At 32.8% G+C, this 26,056-nt stretch overlaps 1 protein-coding gene across 6 annotated transcripts in view; it reads right to left on the bottom strand.

The window, feature by feature from the left end:
- The window catches only part of LOC114329180 (steroid hormone receptor ERR1), a 325,624-nt gene that overhangs the window by 155,372 nt on the left and 144,196 nt on the right, over positions 1 to 26,056 (bottom strand). For 2 of the 6 annotated variants that reach the window (XM_050654121.1, XM_050654123.1), the window contains exon 2: positions 5,807 to 6,255. The exons of 3 other annotated variants lie outside the window; for them this stretch is intronic. In XM_050654121.1, the coding sequence (XP_050510078.1) occupies positions 5,807 to 5,863 (57 nt within the window). In that variant the 5' untranslated portion in view covers positions 5,864 to 6,255. The remainder of the gene's footprint in view (positions 1 to 5,806; positions 6,256 to 26,056) is intronic. One more of the 6 variants, XM_050654122.1, reaches the window with a different exon arrangement.

Raw genomic sequence — 26,056 nt, 5'->3', positions numbered from 1 at the left:
TATGAGGGTATCTAGAATGATATTAAAGTCAAATAAAAAATAATGAGTTTAAGAATTTATTAAATAAAAACATGAATTGGGGTCAATATTTACCCCCTTGGTCATCCGAAGGTAAACTCCCATCGATAATGTTTGGGACAGGCTTGGTAGTCTTATTCGAAGCAGGGTACCTGTTCCTCTTACCTTAGATCAACTCAAAGTGGCTCTTTTAGAGGAATGGAAAGGAATTCCACAAAATTAAGTTATGGACTTACTAACAGTTTGCTTGGAAGAATGTATGCCGTTTTACAGGATCGTAGAGGTAATACGAGGTATTAATGAAATCGAGAAGTATTTTGTGCAGGTTTCCTTGTTATTTTTATTTTATTTCTTAAGATAATGTACACTAAAATAGAACAATATTTGAGAACCAGAGTTTACGATCAATGTATCCTCCCTATACTTACGTATGGTTCACAGACGTGAACACTCACCAAGGCCAATATGGATAAAATAGTAAAGGCACAGAGAGCGATGGAAAGATCAATGCTCGGGGTATTAGAAGCAATGCATGGATTAGAAGCAAAACCAAAGTAAAAGACACAGGAGAACATGCTGCCAAATTAAAATGGAGCTTCGCAGGACACAATGCCCGACTGAAGGATAAAATATGGAATCACGAAATACAACAATGGAGACCGTGGTTAGGAAGAAGAAGTAGAGGAAGGCCACAAATGAGATGGGCCGATGACATAAAGAAGTTTAGAGGACACAACTGGAAACAGGTCGCGCAAAATACACAACACTGGATTGAATTGGGGGAGGCCTATATCCAAAGTTGGATTACTGAATGCTGAAGAAGAAGATAATGGAATAGGTATGGTTCAAGTGGAAATCGGTGGGACTGCGCATTTTATCAATGAAATTAGATATGCCTCAGACACTCCAGAAGCCGCTAACGATAAAATGTTTTAACATCGCATTAATCATTGTAAATTAGTCGACGGATATTAGTACAGTGAAAATAATAAGACAAGAACTGGACGATAATGATTATAAAGAATAAATTTTAAAGTTTTTTCTACTTTAATGACAAAAAAGCAAGCTCATTAGCAGAAATCAATTCAAAATTATTTTGCACATCATATTTGAAACATTATTTGGTTGAAAAATCTCATTTTTGTGGGCACAAAAATATATTAATTTGTCTGGACTAAAGTACAGTTCTGTTTATCTTAAAAAGGATATGTTACTATCAACATTCACACAGTGTTGCCAAACTGAATTTTGTTACTTTTGGTGTAAATTTTTTCCACCGATCTCCGAGGGTACATACCAATTTGTTTTATGATATTTTTTTGTTTTTTTAAATACAAGTTTCGTAAGCATTTTCTATCTAAAACAAACCTTAAAACCTTATATCCAAGCTTGCCAATCATCGATAAAAGTAACAATAAAAAAATTAGAGCATGGCACTTGAGGAGTGCCGACATAAGTGAATACTTCTTATAGATTCGATTATATTCGGTTAGATTCCCTTCTATTAGATTTAATTTTATTTATATTATACCTATAATTTAATAATATAGTATACATATTATACTAGTGATTGTACCCGTTAATTTTAGGATTAACAAACTTTCAAAAGAATTTTTATTTCAATAAAGTAACCAATATTTTTTTTTCAATTTTTCGAAAAATTTAATTACTGATTAGGTATAATAAATATTTCGTGTTTTGAATCTTCAACAATAGATGGAAGAGTCCATTTATCATTAGATACTCCCGTTAAAGGGGAGGCCGTTACACAAAAGTGTACAAACCTTTTTAAAGTTGTTAATAAATTATTCCTTTCAAAATATACTCAAATTGTATTTTTAAACATCTTATTTATTTTATATAATAATTAAACTCACTATCAAATGTCATTTATATTTTATTAATACCTAATTTAAAATTTAGTTTGACATTGACGCATGTGTCAAACTCAAACGTAAATAACGTATGATTTTCTGATATAAATACAAACATATTAAGTAATTATTATTTGAATGTAACAAATACAAATATATTAAGTAATTATTATTTGAATGTAACATAATCTGTTAAAACAATATAATTCCTTTATCAATTTTAAACATATTATTTTAATATATGTACTTAACGTACCTATATAATTTGTTTAAATACCTATATAAGTTTAAGTAACGTAACTATACCGCGAGGGATAACCGCAAGCTAACCTTTCGCGTCACGATTTGTGAATGACGCCCAATACGATTTTACACCCGTCAAAATTCCATACCGAACGATAAGAAGTATTCACTTCAAAAATAAAGTGTCTTTCGACAAATTGTCGAAATTGATTAATTCATTCCTTTACTGTCAAAAAATTCAAGGGGTTCCCGTTTTTCGTGCCGGTGAGAGTATACATTATTATAATATACAGTGTGTCCATAAAGTAACGCATAAATTCATTATTTCGTAAACCGACGACTTTAAGGAAAAATCCCGACACAGGTCGACTTTTATTTTTAATTTCCGATTTTTTTGGCATATATATCATACTACTGACGTCATCCATCTGGGCGTGATAACGTAATTGATGAATTTTTTAAATGAGAATAGGAGTTATGTGATAGCTCATTTAAAAGGGTATTCAATTTTCTATTCCATAATTTAAACATTAACATAATTATTTATACAATGTGTTCAAAAAACTATTTTTTTAATTAAAATAATTGAGACAAAAAGAAGAATGTTTATCTAATTTAAAATACGGTTTAATGTTGTCAGAAAACAGGAAAAAATGTTTATTTGACAAATAAATATTGTTTTTCGCTTACAGTCGATGTTAAAGCTGCCACCCACCTGTTTCTTGCCAGTTTGAATATTTCGTTTAAGCGAAAATCAATGTTTATTTGTCAAATACTTTTTTTCTGTTTTCTGACAGTAGTAAAACGCATTTTGAATTAAATAAATTACATACATTCTTCTTTTTGTCTCAATTATTTTAATTTAAAAAATGTTTTTTTGAACACCCTGTATAAATAATTCTGCTAATGTTTACATTACTGAATCGAGAATTGAATACCCTTTCAAATTAGCTATCACATAACCCCTATTCTCATTTAAAAAAATCATCGATTACGTCATCACGCCCAGACGGATAACGTCAGTAGTATGATATAATATATCAGGGATGGCCAAATTGTGGCTCGCGAGCCACATGTGGGCTCTTTGAAGGATTATTTATGGCTATTAATAAATATACCTACCTGAATTAGTTTTAATTTTTGTGTTTCAAAATGTATTAAATTACTGAGAACAAATATAAAAGACTAAGGGCCGGTACTTTATGTCCCGGTTAAACCTCGGTTAGCTAACCGGTGTTTAATCGGGACAGAAATATATGCATAACATAGACATAAACGCAATTATATTTACTATTATAATCATAAATAATTATAATAATAATTATAATTGCATTTATTACAACGCAAGAAGCCCTAAGAGGTACTTTTCTGTCCCGATTAAACCCCGGTTAGCTAACCGAGGTTTAACCGGGACATAAAATACCGGCCCATTATTAGTAGTGCTATTCAATTTTGCGTTAGAATATGTAATTAGTAAAATATCATCTGAGCTTATAGGTCTGGATCCCGCGTATGAAAAAAAAGTTGATTAATAGCAAGCTGAAAATTTGTTAATAGCTTAAGGGTGTCTAATTAGATAAACTTTGATATATGGGAACACTGGAACAGGGGCAGTTTTAACTGTGGAACAGGTTAAAAATTTGGAACGGTCAGACCACGAAAACGGCACATTTATTTTGTCCGACAGAACAGACTTAAACTCTCCGAACAGAGATTAAACTCTCATGCAAAAATCAGACTGCTATTTATCACCTGTCATAATTCCTGTCATTTGGCATATTCTACATGTTCCACACACTAAAACGCCCATTTGGTGATAAATATCAGTCTGATTTTTGCATGAGAGTTTAATTTTTGTTCGGAGAGTTTAAGTCTGTTCTGTCGGACAAAATACATGTGCCGTTTTCGTGGTCTGACCGTTCCAAATTTTTAACCTGTTCCACAATTAAAACTTCCCCTGTTCCAGTGTTCCCATATATCAAAGTTTGTCCGACTAGACAAGCTTAAGCTATTAACAAATTTTCAGCTTGCTATTAATCAACTGTTTTTTCATACGCGGGATCCAGACCTATTATAGGGGGATTTGCAAATCGAGAATAAAAACTATTGTTGGCCTTTGCTCATAATCTAGGTGCAGTCCCTCATTCTACAAGAGGCGTGAGAGAGGTGTTTTCACAACTCGAAGAAGAAACAGGTAGTCTGGGCATTCAAATAAATGAAAAGAAGACGAAATACATGTTAGTAACCAAAAATCCAAGACCAAGAGTTAGGCAGAACATGCTAGTAACCAAAAATCCAAGGCCAAGAGTTAGGCAGAACATACATAACTATAAATGACCACAACTTCGAAGTAGTAAAAGAGTAAATATCTAGGGGCGGTAATCACAGATAACAACAACATATATAAAAATGGTCTCAGCAAGGATATCTGTGTGCAATAGAGCAGCGGTTCTCAATCTTTTTGAGTCATGTACCACCAAATACTTTTTATTATTTTTGGTACCACCTAACTGAAATACCTATCTAGCTAGGTGATCTAATTAACTATAATAGTGGTGCTTATTTTAGCTGTTTTGCGTTTTGTGTACCACCTCAAATAATGAAATGTACCACCAGTGGTACATGTACCACAGATTGAGAACCGCTGCAATAGAGAATTATACTCTCTATTATCATCATTAAGATCTAAGCAGCTAAAAAAATATAAAATAAGACTGTATATGAATATGCCAATATGCCAATATGTACATGCCAATTATTCGCCCAATTGTTACATATGAAGTTAAATGTGGACTGTATATCAGCGGGAAATAAATAAGCTGCTGCTATTTGAAAGGAAAGTTCTCAGAATTGGTCACGGTCTATGGTACTAAAAGCATCGTCAGACATATAAAAGCTAAGAAAATATGGGCAGGTCATGTGGTAAGATCAAAGGAAGGCAGAGTGTTACAGGTAGTGTTTTTTGAAAGACGGTAAAAGATCAGTAGGCCGTCCCCGAAAAAGTTGGAAGGATGATGAAGAATCAAAGTATCCTGAATTGGTAAAGGCTGCTTGTATTTACATATTTAAAACAACGATGTAAACCATTTTATTTCACTTGCGAGAGACAAATTTAATACCTTTTTTACACTTATTAAATAATTGTTAATATTGCGGCTCGCGAAAAATTTCAAATTTTGAAAAATGGCTCGGACTATCAAGGAGCTTGGCCACCCCTGTAATATATTTAAAAAAGTCGTAATTTAAAAATAAAAATCGACCTGTTTCGGGATTTTTCCTTAAAGTCGCCGGTTTACGAAATAACGAATTTATGCGTTACTTTATGGACGCACTGTATATATAGCATTGCATGAAAATGAAAAAACAGTAATGCCATCATCATTACCATTAGTAGAAGTCTTCTTCTAATGTAATACATCGTAATTATATCTAATGACTCTTTAAAAAAAACGTGTTTCCATGTGGAAGATACAGATAGTTCGCCGTGTAATGTAGTCAGCCAGCTTGGCAACTGGGATTTAATTCAAGATCAAGGCCACTATCCGTCAGATCAGCACAACGTGGCCTTCACTTCCTTGCATCCTATTCTCTCAAACTGGCATGGCATAGTTGCATCGTGAATTTTAAATACTGTACATGAGCGCCGATATGGGATAATCGATAAGAATTACCTGTTGTAGACGTAAAAATATTTGTTGTATTTTCTTCTGTATAGCCGAAAGGAACATCAACTTTTGTAGACGAATGATGGCTTCTCTACTTCTTCATTCTTCTTATTTCTGTTTTGGAAATTTCCTTCTCAGTTTATCAGTACTTTTTATTCAGTTTATTAAAATGTTTTGATACAAACTTTCATTCTTTTACAAAACTTTACAACTTTTATGTTACAACTTTTGATATTTTTTCTGCTATTTTAGAGCTGCTCTCATTATTAAATCAAAGACTTTCAATAATTTCTTCGGGCTCTGTTATTTTTAGGTTAATAAGCGTTATAACAGGTATCATTAATTTTATATTTATGCTAAAATTAATCTCAATAATGTCTGTTAGTGTGTTATTATTCTTCGTCTTCTTTTTGGAAATTCGTTGTACTCTTCTCCGTCAGTGCTTCCGATAACTGCTGAAAGTTGTGTTTTGTTATTCGAAATGTTTATTTATTTGCGGGATGTACCCATTATAAAATAAAAATAATTACAAGAACTAATTTGACCTGAATTAACAAAAACAAATTTATGCAGAGCTATATACCTAGTATATACTGTAACGATGCAAGGGAGTAAGTTAAAATTTCGTCCCCCTTGTATATCATAGAACTTCTAATTCCTATCTAATAATGATAAACCCAGTATGCATAAGATCGATAGTTTCCAATATAAAACGAATGCGTAATAAATTTCGTTAAAAGCAAGCTCTTTTCAGTCTCAGTCTGCCTGCCTTGCAGGAAATGGCTCCGTCTTTGTATACAGTGATGAGCGCGCTAATAACCGGCAAAATAAAAAGAGATGAAACTAGTAGAGATCGAAATTATCGATATAAACGTATAAATTAACATTACATTATATAGTTTCCCACCTTTAGACGTCTGTGGCAGGAGTATTTTATAAAATTCTCCTGTCACACTCCTCCGATACCTCTAAAGGTGGGAAACTATGTAATGTAATGTTAATTTTATACGTTTATATCGATAATTTCCACCTCTACTAGTTTCATCTCTTTTTGAAGTTATACTTCTTTAGGCGCGATTGAGATTGAGGGTGAATTTATATTGATCTGCGCGCATGCGCACACCGACAGTTTGGTATTAGTCTTTATACGGGCTCCGATTGGGTGTTGAAATGATCTGTCAATAATTGTTCAATATGGAGGTTATCGGTAAACAAAAATGTTGTATAATATATTAGTTTTTATTGTTGTGAGGACAGAAATAAAATCAAATTTATAATTATAGTGACTTTTTAAATAGTTTTGAAAAGCCACAGGTACATTCTAAAAAAACATTCTAAATGTTTCAGTTGTATTCCAATAAAAAATTATCTTCATACCTATTTGGAAAATGTAAAAAAAATAATGTACTTACCTAGTACTTGCTATGCTATACCCCTAGTAGGCAATGCTTTAATTTACATAATCTGATTACGAACAAACTTTCTACAAATTTTCATCTAATGTATCGTTTTCTTACTCTATATATTGTTGTATTTTAATTCGACAAAAATCAAACTAATAAAACTTCATATAAACAAAATGTCAAAAAGTTGTTCAGTTTGTGTATATTCCCACATGACGTATACGCGAAGATGGTGCAGTTTGAAATCGCTTCGACTCTCGTACGGCGGGATACACGGGAAGTAGGTTCAAGCCCAATGCAAGTTATATCATTTTTTTATTTTTCTATAGATTTTATGATTGTACGTATATTATTATCTAATTTTTTTCAGAAAATACGTATTTAATTAAAATTTTTGGCAACAATTATTGTTCAGAAATCATTTGTGGCATTTTTCAATGTGTTTGTGTGTGTTTTATTCTTTTATTTTTTTAATTTTTGGTATTGTTTTAATAAAATTTTTTGGAAAGTAGTAGAAAAACTGTTTAAAGTATATTGATTTCGTTGAAATCATATAATAGAAGTATAACTTCTTACGTGCGTACAAAGTAGACACATTCTTTTTTTTTTACTTCACAATGTATTATGTTTTCCATCTTTTGCGTTATTTTGGCGGTTATTAGCGCGTTCATCACTGTATAGTAGAAATTTTTCTTTATCGCCGACAAAAGAAAATAAGAACATATTTATAAGATCAATCTATTTTTCATGTTAGGTGATAGTTGGAGTAAACATTTTGGAAGGTTTTGTTTATATTAGAGATTTGTTTCTCACAGTTTGAGACACCTACAATTATGTTGACGAGTAATTTCTCTGGGAAACTTTCTAGTAGTGGGAAAGTATCTACTGATACTTATTATTCAACGTGTACAAACTTTAACCGAGTGAAAAACACTATACGCATATTGCATATTGCGCATATCTATAAACTTTCGTTTTTTTTTAAGTGAACCAGTTAAGCCTAGGAATTACTTTTCCGAGAACTAATTACATTATTATCTCTAATTTATTATGCGGTATTTCTACAGATACATGAGGAATGTGTCTTGATATGATTCGGCAAGTTATATGACGAAGTTTGGGGGATGGTATGTCAGTACCCGTTTGGTCACGGGAGGAGGCGATTTACGTCTGATGAAAGGAAAGTTCACTTAGCGGCAAAGAGTGCACAAAATATTAATTAATTCCAGTTCAAGAACTGATGGAGGCAGCCATATCTTTTTAAGTAACTGCAGGCAAAAGTCTAGGAAGAATCTCATGGTTGCGTAACTTGAGGGAATGGTACGCAGCCATATATTTTTTAGTAACTGCAGGCTAAAATCTAGGAAGAATCTCATGGTTGCGTAACTTGAGGGAATGATACGGATGCACATCAACCGAACTATTCAGAGTAGCAGCATCTAAGATTAGAATAGCCATGATGATAGAGGCAGCGCTGAAAAATCTCTTTGAATTTACTAAAGCTAGATTTTTCACAGTTGATACTGTGATTATGTAGAGAAACATACTGCGGTCGGTCAAGCGAAACGTAGAACAGGGGTTACTGAGAGGGTATCAAAGTTGCTTTCCTACGAAGGTAATTAAATCCATTTACTAAGGCTGAAAATCAGTACACACATTCTAGATTAAATATAAATAAAAGTTATTATAGTCGGTCAGCTGTATGACGGGACAGAGCCGGTCGGTCGGCTCCAGTGAATGTACAGGGTTATTCACTATATTTTGACCCCCTTGTAAACTGCTTTATTTACAGAATTAGAAAAAATGTAAAATACAAAATTGATTCGATTTTTAAATTATGATTTTTTGACATATAATATATATATATATATATATATATATATATATATATATATATATATATATATATATATATATATATATACCGTACTAGTGACGTCATTCATTTGGGCGTGATCACGTAATCGACTATTTTTTAAATGGGAATAGGGGTCGAGTGCTAGCCCATTTGAAAGGTCATTCTATTCCCTATCCAGTAATATAAACATTAACATGATTAATTATACAGGGTGTCCAAAATTTTTTTTTAATAAATTAATTGTTTAATTAATAATTTAATTTTTTTTGGACACCCTGTATAAATAATGACCTTAATGTTTATAGTACTGTATAGAGAATTGAATAACCTTTCACATGAGCTAGCACACGACCCCTATTCTCATTTATGAAAATAGTCGATTACGTCATCACGCCCAGATGGATGACGTCACTAGTACGATATATATGTCAAAAAATCATAATTAAAAAATCGAACAACTTTTGTATTTTACATTTTTTTCTAATTCTGTAAATAAAGCAGTTTACAAGAGGGCCAAAATATAGTGAATATGTAACCCTGTACATTCATTGGGGCCGACCGACCGGCTCTGTCCCGTCATACAGCTGACCGACTATAATAACTTTTATTTATATTCAATTTAGAATGTGTGTACTGATTTTCAGCCTTAGTAAATGGAAATAATTACCTTCGTAGGAAAGCAACTTTGATACCCTCTCAGTAATCCCTGTTCTACGTTTCGCTTGACCGTCCGCAGTATGCTTCTCTACACAATCACAGTAATCAATCGTGAAAAATTTTAGTCTCTCCGTCTAATAGTTAAAAGAATCAAAATTGTACTATCCTCATGTTTTGTTAGACTAAAGATCAGTGTTTAGCGAAGTGATTCAGACATCCCCAAAGATGAGAAGCTTGGACGTTTCCTGAACCAACCAAGGTATTTAAATTTTAAACCTTTACTTTTTTTAACGCAAAGACAAATCTTCCAATTTGTAACCACAGAAAGATTGTCTGATAAATTTTATTTTTTTTATTGAAAGACAATTTTATTTCTTTGAAAGACAAAGAGATGCCTTTTATTGGCATAATATTGCCCATTTGTTTTCTTCTTTTTCTCTATCCATTAATTCCTAATTTAACTTTTGTAGCTACTCCCTTTTATCTTATTTTTTACCATCTATCGCTTATTTCAGAGAAAAAAACGATACTAAGAACCAACCCCATATCTCTTTCGATTCTGAACTACGGACCTTTGTTACCAATACTTGTTGGCATTTTCATCCCCTTTTTGACACATCAACATCTTCTGTCATTTGATAGGCACAACAGAGTGGATCAAAGGATAATCGATAAAGGCGAGAACCATCTTTGCTCCCCGGGCAGCTATATCTGATTTGAATTTCGATTTTTGACAGCGGATCTCCCTGTCTCAGTCCAGAATTTACGCAGAAAGCATTTGCTGTTTTCACTCCTATTCTAACTGGTGCCAAGGAGTTACACACATTTACGTTCCTGCAGTCTTAGGTATGCCCAGCTCAACCATTGCTAAAGCCTGTTTTAAATCTATAAAGATTATATATGTACGTTTTAATACTCTCAATACTTTTCAAGCATTTGTCTAATAGTAAATATTTGATCATACAGAAGAATGTACTTAGAGACAAATACTGTATACTAGAGACTAAAGTAAACATTTTGGATAAAAAATAATAGGAATAGGTTCGAAATGAACCAATTCCAAAGCAAAAAAAAAGTTATCATGCTGGCGTACCATCAGGATCTGGACAAGACTTCACTTTTTAAATAATTAATAAGAACAGGTACCAAAAGAGACAAGTTTGCTGTTGTGATCGTAAACCTTAATTGGTGAAGACAGCACATGAAGATTATATACTTTTCTTAATCCGCACTCAGATTGTGTTTACTTCTATTTTTTTGTTTGTTTTATAAGTTTCTCACTATGCTTCTAATAGTTCCCAAAGTTTCTGAATGAATGCATCTTATTTTGATTTATTTTTTTGATTAATACAAATTAAGTTCGTGGTTTTTGTAGTAGTTTTTTGTTCTCCATTGGATGTTCTACACTACTCCAAGAAATTAACGCACCACACATTAAAAATGGGTAACTTTTGATGTCTCGAATTTCCTAAACCTGTTGTTCGCTTTAAGTGTACTTAAGTATTGTAACTGTACTTAATTTAAGTAACTTTTTTATTATACAACATAAGCGATTATAGAATATTCCACAGGGTGTGGTGAACTTTGAGGAAAACACAGTTTGATGGATACACTCAGTATACAATGACAATTTACCTGTCTAGCAACAGTATTATTACAGCGATATTGTTATAGTAGAGGATCCGATATAAGGTTGATTTGCACCGATTTGTTTAATGGATAAAAATTATTGGATATGTAATTTAGCATGTTAACAATTACAAAAAACAAGGGTTGCCCGATCTAATCTTGTTCTAACTATAATTAATTAATAATTAAAAAATGACATTTTTTTAATTAAAAAAAAATTTCGACCCGGGCAGATATTATTTCAGATTTTATAGGCCATTCTAAACAAGAAAGGACTTTTGTAATTTTACTCTAAAGTTGATCGTTTTCTAGTTATAAACAATTTAAAACTGAGAAAAGAACGAAAAATGACGATTTTCAAGGCTGACAAAATGATATTTTTTACTTGCGTTTTTGAGCCTTGAAAATTGTCATCTTTCGTTCTTTTTTCAGTTTTAAATTGTTTTATAACTCGAAAACGATTAACTAAGAGAAAAATTACAAAAGACCTTTTTTGTTTAGAATGATCCAAAAAATCTGAAATAATATCTGCCCGGGTCGAAAAGTTTTTTTAATTCATAAAAAAATGTAATTTTTTAATAATTATTAATTAATTATAGTTAGAACAAGATTAGATAGGGCAACCCTTGTTTTTTGTAATTGTTAACATGCTAAATTACATATCCAATAATTTTTATCCATTAAACAGATCAGTGCAAATCGACCTTATATCGTATCTTAGACTATTAAAGAATAAGGCTATAACATTAAAAAAATCACTTAAATCGGACAACAGGTTTAGGAAATTCGAGACATTAAAAATGATCCATTTTTAAGGTGGTGCGTTAATTTCTGGGAGTAGTAGTGTATATTTCACTGTATTTTTCCTATAAACATCTTGAACCCCTTTTAATGTTCAGCTGCGCTAATGGCAACTGCGGGTACGCCTTGATTTGAACGTTGATAAAAATAGAGGTACACTCTCTACATGCTGAATGCCCACACTTTTTTGTTTGGATAACACACGTTTGTTTATATTTGAGCTTCTTTTAAATATGTATTAATCACGTCTATTTGAGGACTCGTAATTTTCCAGCTTATAGTAATATGGCTGTGTAACATTCGATCAACCAAGATTTTTGTAGATTTATAATTTATCGAATCCAGTTCCAGGTTTCTTACCTTATAAAAAATGATTATTATTTTTAACCGAAGAAGTAGTCGTAAATATAGTGATTTTTATTAACAAGAAACAAAATATCTTTAGATGAGAAATACGTTAAAAGAATACATGCATATATTATAAATATTATTACTGGAAATAAAAGAAGAAAATATCCCACAAAACTAACCTAACTGGTCCGCCATGAAGGTGTAAAACGTAAAAGACGATACTTACACCCCCAGACCCGTGCGGTGCATCTGTTCAATATGATGCAAGTCTTCGAAATCCCGCCCCTTAAGGGGGTAGGCGCAAAATTTCGGCTCCAATGTTTTTTAAATGCACTCATATTTTTCGAATCATGTGAAAACTAATACGTATTTTAAAGTCCCTGAAAACTTCTATAATATTTATTTTAATAAGTTACTGGGGTGAAAAAAGAGAAAATTTAATGAAATTTTTAATTTCAAATATCTCATTCAACAGAAACTTTTTGTTTATTTTAAGGGACTTTCGGCACTTGCTTGGTAATAATGTAATCTTCCATTCTACATTTAATTTTTTCAAAAATATTTATTAGTGTTCTCAGGATTCGAAAAAAGAATGCATTTAAAAAGAATTGGAGCCAAATGTAGCGCCTGCGCCCTTAAATATTATTGAAACTTAACTTTTATTTTTGCTAAATGAAGCTACACAAAATGAACGAAAAATTTTATTTTAAAAACAAAACATACTTTAAATTAAATGAAATATGTAAAATGTAAATATTAACATTAAATAAAATTTACAAAAATTACAATTTTACCCTTCTGACTTTAATTTTAGCAAACTCGTCAATCAGATGGGTGTAGTCTAAAGTAGCAGCTAGGACTCTATTGAAATGAGTGCTAAATTTTTTAAATTTGTTTGTCTTATGGAGCTTCGTAAATAGTTTTTAATAAATTTTCAAAAACTTCTTTCCCCACTAGCTACCGAGACAGGGAGTGTCAATAAAATTCTTAGTGAAATAACTACATTTAGGTATAAAGAAATTCAGTTATTCTGTCACAAATAGTTCAGAACTTCTAAAGCTTTCATGGAGTATGGTATCATTTGGGATATATCACGAAGTTCTTCTAGAATATCACTGGCCTCTATATCTGATTATTTTTCTTTTCTTCTCTTTTTCTATTGAAAGTATTGAAAGAAGATTCATACAATATTTTTCTAGTGTTTTATCATCTATTTCCCTCAATTTAATATCATACAAATTTTTAAATTTTTAGTGTTATAGAAGCGAAAATCGATCAATCAAAGCAGTAATGACAATGTCTAAAATACAGATGAAAAAATTTATTTTCAATTTATCTTCCACTGTTAAGAGCTCATCCACTGACTTTTCGTAATCAACATATCAAGATATCAACTTATATCAGGATTTTCTGCAATTTCCTTTGTCTGTAACTTTTCATTTTTTCGCTTAGGCAAAACATTGCTTTAAAATAATTAAAAATCCATAAATCGTATAAGTACCTCAATGTCGGAATAACAAAGAACTTATAGAAAAAGATAAACGTTGTATTTGTATAATATTTATATACTTTCAGCTGACACTTGGTCCCATATATATTTTTAAGTATTGAATGGTTGACACACGGAGTCGAAGTTGCTTGTGCCGAGTGCCCCCCATCTTACTCTTATATAGGCCAAACCAATCGGAGAATCCAAGGTAGGATTTATGAACATTCCATTTTTGTTGGCAATTCCGATTTAATTTCAGATCTAGGTGTAGAACCATAGCCCCATCAGTTTCTATAAACAAAAAATTATTCGAGAAGCCATACACGACCGAATATCCTACACCTACCAATCGAATTCCCACCGTCAAGAATCTTCGCGCCAACCCACACCAAAACGCCACGTCATCATCGACGGTATAAAGGAACCGTAGTAGTGCATGAAGAGATCTATGGGCTCGGGAGATTGAGACCTCGGAGGCCCTGTGAAGTCTAGTTTATTTTTGATGATAATTTAAAGAAAACTAAAATTTGCTACAAATATAGCAAACATTCGACTAAGGGGATACATTATGAAACCTACATATTCTTCAATACATACCAATATCTAATCTGCTATGTTTAAACTCACCTGAAACAATTAAATAAAAATTAATATTACTAATTATTAAAAAACAAAATTATTACGATTAGATAATTTAAATATTTTTTGGCACTAAGAACTCGAAAACTCAATTTTTGTAGATATGTCGGTTTAATTTATATATATAATATAATACTTATAATAAATATATATATTCGTTATACAGTGATGAGCGCACTAATAACCGGCAAAATATCGCAAAAGTTGGACAACATAATGCGTTGTGAAATAAAGAGATAAAAATAGTAGAGGTGGGAAATTATCGGTATTAACCTATAAAACACGACAGTTTTCCACCTTTAGACGTTAGTGAAGAGCTAGTTGGCTTTAGTCATACGTATGACGTTAACGTGACATTAACATTTTTTTAATTTTAAATAATTTTGACGGAGCTGTTAGAACGAATAGAATGAGTTAGTTTGGAAGAAAGGCGCCTATAAATAAATCAAAAACAAAGATTATGATTAATGAGTTAATAATTTTACTTTAATTTTTAAAATATTTTTATTTAAAAACTTATTTAAACATTAAACAGACACAGTTTTCCAATTCCCAAAAAATATTCAGCTACTACCTTGCCATATATTTTGACGTTTATTTGTGTCAGTCGAAACGAAAAAAAAAAGCTTACGTCTAAAGGTGGGAAACTATTCAAGGTGGTCAGGTTTTATAGGTTGATACCGATAATTTCCCACCTCAAAGAGATTCATCTCTTTTTATTTTACAACGCATTATGTTGTCCATCTTTTGCGTTATTTTGCCGGTTTTTACGGCGCTGATCATATATTTCGAAAATCGTTGTAGGTTATTGGTTTTGTTTTGAGTAGATACATTTTCTTAGCTGTTTATATCTTTATCCATCGAAAGCCTTGTTGTAATATATGAAACAGACGTACATATTTTGGTCAACGTCCAAGGATCTCTGGATTAGTACACTGAATAAAAAAGGACTAAAAAAGAAGAATCAAATCACCAATAGCACTCTCATCATGATCATTTTCTTTGCCATTATCCCTATGAGGATTCAGCTTCAGTAATTGGATTTCTCCAAAGATTCAACATATCAACATCAATCCCCTTTACCGACCTAAGCATCTCCCCCCAGGTCTTCTTTGGTCTTCCTCTATATACAAAAAAGACGTTCTATACCGATTTCTATAATATGGTGTATTCCACGAATATGAATATACGACTGTTTTGGATTATCGCGACAACGAATATTTCAGTGTGCAACCTAAGAAGTACGAAAGTATTTTGCTCTAATAATTACTCCAATAAACAACAATATAATTTGCAATACTTTTTTTGCAAACTTTCGTTCTTCATATTTTGCACAGTAAAATATTCGTTGTCGCGATAATAGGCTATTTATTATCTTCAAAATAAAAGAGTTAAAAGGAACTACAACGTTAACGGGGTTTTATTGTTCCATATGGTCAATGGACCTCTAAATAAGAAAAACCCGCGGAGTGCTACCATTTAAAGGGATGCGTTTTTGAGAAAGGGATGAAATAGTCCCTAGGCACGGGGTGAATTAGGATGAGTTCTATGCACTTTTAGTACAAACACGTCTACAGAAAAATTGTTCCAGGTTAAATTTACTATCGAAATATTACCTTTTAAAGTCAAAAATATTTTTTTTTACAAAAATATATTAAAAAAAGCAAAAAATATCACGAAAGAAAGCAATTTTGTTTTTTTGCCCATAACTTTTTTCCACGTGGGTATAGGTATAGGCATTGCTTCATAGAAAAAAAAACTTCCTTCCTTCCTCTTTAAAATGACGTCTGGTAGAAGTCTCTAGGGTTTATAGTTTCCGAAATATGATTTTTCAAATTTCGCCGCTCACAACATTTTTGGGCCATTTTCCCCATTATTTCTACCAGACGTCATTTTAAAGAGGAAGGAAGGAAGTTTTTTTTTCTATGAAGCAATGCCTATACCTATACCCACGTGGAAAAAAGTTATGGAGCTAAAAACAAAATTGCTTTCTTTCGTGATATTTTTTGCTTTTTTTAAATATATTTTTGTAAAAAAAAATATTTTTGACTTTAAAAGGAGATATTTCGATAGTAAATTTGACCTGGAACAATTTTTCTGTAGAGTGTTTGTACTAAAAGTGCATAGAACTCATCCGAATTCACCCCGTGCCTAGGGACTAATTCACCCCTTTCTCAAAAACGCACCCCTTTAAATCGTAGTACTCTGCGGTTTTTTCATATTTAGAAGTCCATTCACCATATGAACCAATAAAACCCCGTTAACGTTGTAGTTCCTTTCTAAAGCCTATAATCAATAGCCTACTAAGGGATTTCAAGGTGATGATGATTACATTAATTCTCATGAAAATTCCAAATTTAAAATCCTGAAACTAAACGGATTCAAATATTTAACTGTCCAATATAAGACCAATCGTCTAATCTTAGCCCTAAGTGCAAGGGAATTGCGCTATTACAATTATTAGAAGTTAAATCATCTCCTAAACTATGAAAGCCATTAAGATAGTTTAAAAATCTGCCAGTCTTCATCCAGATGTCATATAAACCAAGGAATTTTGGCCGTACGCCATATTTGCACATCAGCTGACCAACCAAAATATTTAAATGAACACATTTCGAATTGTCAAGGACAGAGTCAATATTCATTATGAATCCAAGTGGAACGTGTATGTGTTCATTCATCTTGCCAAAAACAATACTTAACAGTTTGAAATGTTTACGGGGCAAGCAAATTTCTAATTGTTAAATTTTGTTGAATACCCTGCTGAATTCGACATCAACTATCAAGAAGAAGAAGGTTGCATTCCACCTTGTTCTTCTTTATAGTTGATGTCGAATTGAAAGAAGAATCAATCAAATTCATCATGAAAAAAAAACAATTCACTTCAAATGTCAATGCCAATGTAACAAAAAACTACTTTTGCAGTAGTTTTTGTATAGGGAAATGAAAAGATGAAGAGAGTAAGATGAACTAATAACAGAAGTAGAAAGAGAGAGATGGAAACTGAATGCAGTTAGGCTAGCGATATATGCAAGAGAACGACTACTTGACACTCAAGGATGGATTCGGCCGATTTGCATGCCTGTCAAAGACAGTAGATCAGAGTAGATAGTGATGATGGCTAGGAAATAAAATATTAAAATAAGAATAGATATACCGAAAAATGGATAAAGAAGAATAAATGACAATGAAGAACAAATAATGGACGCCACGGTATCGATCACTCTCCCAGGAATTCACTTCCTTTTCTGGATGTGCTGATAACCAAAAAAGTTACATGATATGCAACCAAAGTTTACAGAAAGCCAACCAACACAAACAAATATTTAAATTTCCACTCACGTCACAATTTAAACACCCATTCCGATGAAAAGACATTTCAAGAAGAAAAAAAGCTGCTAACAAATGTTTTAACAAAAAATGACTACCCATTGTCATTTATAAACCAGGAATTCCAGAAGATAGAAGAAAGGAACCAACAAAACAACACAAACAATCCAGCAACCCCTAAAAAACGAACCCAAGGTTGATAACAACACCATATGTAAAGAGCTTATCAGAAAAATTAACGAGGATAGGAAATAAGTACATCACAACAACATTTGAAACAACCAACACACTCTATTCTGTTCAACAGATCTGTTCAATTTTCACATGTCAAAAATATTATTATATTTTTTACTGTGTTAAATCTCTTATTAAAACCTTTAACTTTAAATAAGTACCAGGTCAACCCTGTCTTGTCCAGTACCACCTAGTTCATCCCCTCCTAATTCGATCCCTTCCAATAGACAATATTTGAACACTTGGAATCGCGACAGAAGAAATCTTTTCTTTTTTCTCTACGACCTTTCGAAGGGTCAACTCGGGTACCGCTCATCTCTTGACGGTACAGCCTTTCTTGTGGGCTGAAACGAACAATCAAAAGTCGTGCACGAACAGTTAATCCGCGAGTGACAGCATACACGGGGAACGGGAACAGTCAATGCGTGTGTGACCGGCTTTAGTGCTTGGGACAAGATTTCACAGTTTGGTAAGACTTTTTATCTACATACGAATACTGTCTGTATAAAACCTTATATATTCCAACTTGAACCTAGCAATCCTCATACATACAGTCCAACCCTGACAGTATATTCATACTCTCACATATGTACAAGCTTTATCGTACAAGATCTATTATGTCCAAAACCAACAACACACAGGATACGTCAAAGAATTACATCTACAAAATACCCTATGAATGCAACAATTTATATGTGGGAGAAACTGCAAGACCACTAAGCGTCAGGATTAACGAGCATGAAACATACATCAAAAACAGAAATTTCGACAAATCACAGATATGCAAACATGCCTGGGACAATGAACACAGACCATAGTGGAAAGATGCATCAATAATCATGAAGGATATAGACACTGAAAAAGAGAAAAATCAAAGAAGCTGCCCTCATCCTAGTAAATGAAGAAAAAACTGTGTAGCAAATCCATCAGCATAATGCAGCAGACTTTAGTTGCCAATACTTAAGGACGAAGTGAACAAAAAGACCATGTCATATACCAACAATAAAAGGTAGGAAAATGTGAGACACAGTTATGTTTATCATACATTATATTTATTATACGCAACACACTATTGCATAATAACACAATTTACAACTTTTCACCCCGAACACTCACTATTACGAACACTTTCAAACAGAATCACACAATACATAATTATTGCACAAATAGACAAAATAATCAAAATTGTATGTATCATAGGGCAAAGAAACAATCCGCCCTCATATCTTTCCAGTCAAGGTCACGTCATATTATAATGCACGTCGCGTTTTCGGCACGTAGCGTTTGCAGACCGGCAATCGGACTGCCCATTCACATTATCATACATAGAACGTTTACGTTGGTTTCAGTTTGGTGCGGTGCAGATGTGTTTATTGTCACAACACATGTTTACATGACAAATTGCCTCGAAAACTACTTTTTAAATTAGACCGGGCAGTATCGTCGCCCCGGCTAGCGAAATTATTCCGATTCGATATTTTTAAACAAACTTACTCAAAAAGAAGTCCTTATAACATATCCACAGGGTGCCGGGCGGTACCGTGGTCGAAAAATTTTTTTAAACATTTTTTTTAAACAAATTCACAAAAATATTTTTTTCATTTCGAGCAATATTTTTTAGATAAACTGGGTCATTCTGGGCAAAAAAGGTCTCTTGTCATTTTTCTCTAAAATTGATTGTTGTCGAGTTACATGCGATTAAAAATTTGAAAAATGCGAAAAGGCCATTTTCAAGCCTTAATAACTCGATTAAAAGTATTGAATTTCAATAAGTGACCAAATCAAGTTTCAAACCCCTTCTTCAAGGTCCCAAAGAGATTTTTGTCATTATTTTACTACAAAGCTGTTATTTTTAGTTATTAACAATTAGCGCTATAGTCCAACTGCATCGTCGCCCCCGTTAGCGAAACTATTTCGATTAGATGTTTTTGCACAAACTTACTCAAAAAGAGTCCTTATAACAAACACATCCACAGGGTGCCGGGCGGTGCCGTTGTCAAAAAATTGTTTTAACAATTCTTAGTAAACAAATTCACAAAAATAATTTTTTCATTACGAACGATTTTTTTTTAGATAATTTGGGTTATTCTTAGCAAAAAACATATCTTGCAAAAATGCGGAAATGGCCATATAACTCGACAACAATCAATTTTATAGAAGAATCACAAGAGACCTTTTTTGCCCAGAATAACTCAAATTATTATTAATTTGGGTTTAATTAAATTATTAATAAAAAATTATTTTTGTGAATTTGTTTAACAAAAATTGTTTAAACAATTTTTAGACCACGGCACCGCCCGGAACCCTGTTGATGTGTTATAAGGACCTCTTTTTGAGTAAGTTTGTGCAAAAAAATCTAATTTCGCTAACGGGGGCGACGATACAGTTGGACTATAGCGGTAATTGTTAATAGTTAAAAATAACAGCTTTGTAATAAAATAATGACAAAAATCTCTTCAGGACCTTGAAGAAGTTGTTTGAAACTTGATTTGGTCACTTATTGAAATTCATAATAATAATTTTTAATCGAGTTATTAAGCCTTGATTTTTCGCAATTTTAGAGAAAAATGACAAGAAACCTTTTTTGCTCAGAATTACCCAAATTATCTAAAAAAATTATTGCTCGAATGAAAAAATATTTTTGTGAATTTGTTTAACAAAAATTGTTTAAACAATTTTTAGACCACGGCACCGCCTGGCACCCTGTGGATATGATATAAGAACCTCTCTTTGAGTAAATTTGTGCAAAAATCGAATCGGAATAATTCCGCTAGCAAGGGCGACGATACTGACCGGTCTAAATACTCGGTATCAAATTCAAAGAAATACCTACATAAACAACAAGGGAAAAACGACCCGTATCTGTCAACATCCGAAAAATATTGTTTTCGAATGAACCGAACGCAGACGTAACGTGTCTTATACGCTACGTTACGTGTCTTATACGCACAATATGAATGGTTCAATTTAAAAACCATTAAATTATATTTTTCGCAAACGAAACGCTACGTGACGAAAACGCGACGTGCATTATAATATGAGGCGACCTTCAAAGCTGGTTTTTACCTACAACCATCATATGCAGGTACATACTCATACCTCAATTTTGTTGACGATAATATAACATAACCTCAACAACAACTGTTGGTTATGCACACCTTTTTTCAACAAATTTATCCGTAATCTTTTAAGAACGGTTTTCGGAGTGAAAATCGAAACGTCAAGTATTTTTTGGGTAAAAATGTAATTGTCATTACAACCAAACTGTGGCTAACCCCATATAAACATAACATATATTATACACTCACCGGCCCGAAATTCCGCCACTAAAAATTTTTAATTAAGTTTAACAATTTATTACTTTCTTATTTGTACTCAGATTTTCAAGATTTTTGCATTAGTTTGTAGGTTACATATACATGAATTTACATCGTTTGATATTATTCCGGTAACAAAAATTTTTTGCTTAGATGACATTATACGGGAGTGAATGGAAGAGTTGTATTTTCTCTTAACTTTAAATAATTCTGTGGAAAAATTGAAGGGCTGATTTTATTTCATAGTACTTTTGTATTATCTCGGAGACATCCCTAAGATTTTGTTTTTTGAATTATCCGAATATCTCTTTTCTTGTAAAAGCTGTAAATAAAAACAATGCTCTGAAGGTTTATTTAATTAAAAATATGAAACGTACTAAAATTAACAACACAAAACAAAATTAACAACAAAACAATTATTCAATAGCTGGTATGTCCACCTCTCGATGCAATCACTGCGCGCAATCTGTTTGGAATTGAATGAATAAGATGTGTTATCCTTATCTGGAGAATAGCCCGATATTTCTCTACTAGCTCCAACTTTAAGAGCCCGTTCACATGAGAGGCGCTTAACGCGCGTTTTGGTAACGCCCGATTACAACTATACTAAATTTACAATAAAGATGCAGTAGAAATAAACAAACCAAGACACGTTAAATGCTACTAAGAGCCAGTGGCGGTTCTTGGCTTTAGAGACAGGGTCGGCAAGGTTTTGTCTCCTCAGATAGGTATGCCATCTAATTAAAAGGCTTCAATTTCATAGGAGATTTTTGGTTTTTGTTTTTTTTTTGTTTTTTCCTATAAATTTAGAACCTAAACCTGTTTATAAATTGAGTCTACTTAGTCTATGTTGTTTCGAAGTAGCAAAATGGGTTATAACGTCATTGTAAAATTTATTATTGCTTTGGAGAGATTTTAAAAGTTTTTATCTATTGACATTTGAAATTTGAGACAAGTTTGACATTCTCTCTTGTTTCATGGTGTTTCGACAATACGTTTTGACTCTTTTGAGACAAGAGAAATCCCGTTCATTTGAGGCAGAATTTGCCCACATTTGGGCACAATAATTTATTAATTTCGGGAACAGTTTGTTGTACCTAATGAATTGCAGTATATAAAATTATACATATTTTGTAACTTATGCCACCTTCCGAAAATATTTAGATCAGCATATAAACCTGTTAATCCATTTTCTTATTTTTTTGATTAAAGAATGATGGATAATTTTTAATAAACTTATCTAATAGATATTTTGAACATTTTTTGGCGTAACTTTTAAATTTTGAATCGTCAAAGAGGTCAATGACTTATGACTTATAACAGTGAGTAAATAATAGTTTTGCCTGGTGCAATAGTTTTAACTCTTGCCTGGAGACCATACAATTCACCGGACATCAAGGCAGCGCCGTCATAAATTTGCCTTACCAATTTATTTTTGATATCAAAAAATTTTAATATGTCCTGTAAAACACCAAAAATATATTCTGTCTTATGGCTTCTACTCACGTCTGAAAACCTAAAAACCTCTCATAAATATTAGACGTAACGCGTATCGATGAACAATTGATACTTGTGAATGACATGTTACCTCTATCAGTAGTTTCGTCTACTTCTACCGAAAAGCATCAACATCAAAATGTAACTACTAATTATTGATTTTTTCATTCTGTGCTGTTTTAGGTACGCCGCTAAATGTCTTCTAGTCAGAAAGTAAATTAGAAAATTTGTTAAACAATTTTATTTGTTCTCTATAATTAACTTGATGTAACGAATCCTCCGATTCATCCTGTCCCCTAAATGGTAATTCCTAACAACTTAAAAAAATTATAATATCAATCATTAAACGACGTAAAACTACCTACTTACCTATTTCATAATTTTATCCCAGGCGCGCTTAGGTACGTGCCTTGCTACCGTTTGCAGATCACCGCTCGGCAGATTGGTTTCTGCCGTACTTGCCATTCAAATAAATACGGGAAATGTATAATTGGTTGCCTATCGGCTAATATTCCATAGCTTCTTATTACAAGCAAATCTTCAATATGGGGACGGCTTGCCGAAAACACACAATCGCAATCGGGTGCATGGCTATAGGATCATTTTTGAAAAGTCTCTTACGCACAGCGTACAGGGATCACTTAACGTATGGGATCGATAGAATTCTTTTAAAAACAAAGAATAAAATTTAGTCTGTATTATCTCACAGATATTTTTTTTTATTTCACAGAAACGAATATTTTCAAGTCTGATTAAATTAAATATTTAAAAAAATCTATGTGTCCATAAATGTGTGGGTCGGCACTGCCGACCCTGACCAGCCGCCACTGCTAGGAGCACTCCCGAATCATAATTTACAATGTATACACTTTGAAAATCATTATTTGGGATTTACAATGATTCGGGAGTGCTCCTAGTAGGATTTAACGTGTCTTGGTTTGTTTATTTCTACTGCATCTTGATTGTAAATTTAGTATACATACATTTTACTTGAGACCGTTCACATGCTAACGCGCGTTTTAATTACCTAAAACGCGCGTTAGCATGTGAACGGTCTCAAGTAAAATGAATGTAGTTGTAAACGCGCGTTAAGCGCCTCTCATGTGGAGGGGCTCTAACTGTACCTTTCCTGGAGACCTAGGATGATGGCAAATAACTATTTTCAATTCATCCCATAAATGCTCGATAGGATTGAGATCTGGGGTTCAAGGGGGACATTCCAATCTTATCAATCCAACCTCTGTTTAAGATATTCATGTGTATGAGTCAATCAGTGTTTTTATTTACAAAAAATTGTGCAGCTCTTCCAAGAAAAGAGATATTCGGATAATTCAAAAAACAAAATCTTAGGGATGCCTCCGGGATAATACGAAACTATGAAACAAAATCAGCTCTTCAATTTTTCTACAGAATTTTTTAAAGTTAGGAGAAAATACAACGTTTCTATTCACCCCATATGTAATCCCATCTAAGCAAAAATTGTTTATTACCAGAATAATAACAAACGAACATGTACCTTACCTACACACTGATGCATGGATCTTGAAAATCGGAAAACAAATAATAAAGTTTTTAATTGTCAAACTGAATCAAAAATATTTAGTGGCGGAATTTTGTCCGGGCAGTGTAAATACTTGTTTTATAATATTCAATCTCAAAACTCAGCGGCAAATCTCATATTTTGCCCATATGCCCATCGGACAATACGTAAACCGATGCACGAAAAATATGTAGCAAAACAATTTTAGAAGTTCTAGTTCATATTCTCGATCAATATTTTTATTTTTAGGGAATTCGTAATGACGCGACACATCCCTTTAGCACCGGCTACCTTTCCACTTCGAGTCGGCATTTCACCGCATTCTGTATTGCATGGGCATGGGCATCTGCGGGGCAGCGGGGCATGCGTAGGAGACTATTTAATCACGATACTCGTATCAATGCCAAGGTCTCGGTCACGATGTCTATGCCGGGGAGGGACTCAATGGGAGCTCTGTTATGCGTCATAAAAACCAACGACGGCTTTTCTCCATCAGCGGGTACATAAGGAAAATCTTTTTCCGCGCGACTTTTCCATTGTTCTTGATCGAATTTTTATCTTTATGATGTAGTTTTTTTAAGAGAAATGGTAAATAGGGATGGTTTCTTAAAAATGCGAAGAAGCCTAATAAAACATGAAATTAAAATATTTCCTAGTTATAAAATACTAAGAGCAGATACTATTAACGTATTTACAAAAGTTAATTCATAGAAAGTAACTTCCAAAAATAAGTATTTTGAAAATGATTTTCGAAGTAGGAATATCACAAATATTTTTAAATATATCTGTTCCGTTCCCAAAAATAATAATTAAAACATAAACGACATAATAGTACGAGATCCCATTGCAAAATCTCTACATTCATAACTTAGTTAATCAAACTCATATTTTTTACATATTAGTCCACATTGTGCGGCAGCTCCGGTATGAAAAAAATTCTGATTCGGTTTCTTTGCTGAATCCTGTTCAAAAATGTCCCCTTTAAACAAATCAGACGGTAGCCGGACGAAATTTTTGGACATAAATTGTTTAAACATTTTTTTAAACACCTTAAACAGCAAAGGTCTCTTGTCATTTTCCCCCAAAGTTGATAGTTTTGCAGTATTAAGCGATTTAAAATCTGAAAAATGCGAAAATACCTAGGCTGGAAAACTCATATGTAAATTATTATTTTTAGGTTGCAAAGTACCTGAATTGAAGTTTATAACATTCAATTTCAAGATTACGATGAGTAATCGGGGCTTATTTCACTATATACCGTTGTTTTGATTATGCGCAGGTATTAATTATGCGCGTCCACTCAATTTTCAAACCGCTCACTAATTATTGCCAATGTGCTAATTAAATACGCCAATCATATAGTGTGACAGGACGCACTATATAGTAAGAGGCGCGCAGGCGCGCCGCCGCGGCGGATTAAAATCGAGGGGAGGCGCATAAATGACAATTAAAAAACAACGGTCTATATTGAAATGAGCCCCAATTACAAGTCAGAATCTTAAGGTACGTAT

This window comes from Diabrotica virgifera, chromosome 6, assembly GCF_917563875.1.
Source record: "Diabrotica virgifera virgifera chromosome 6, PGI_DIABVI_V3a".
NCBI lineage: Eukaryota > Metazoa > Arthropoda > Insecta > Coleoptera > Chrysomelidae > Diabrotica > Diabrotica virgifera.
The sequence above is the reverse complement of the archived record's forward strand: the minus strand, read 5'-3'. Positions and strand labels throughout refer to the sequence as shown.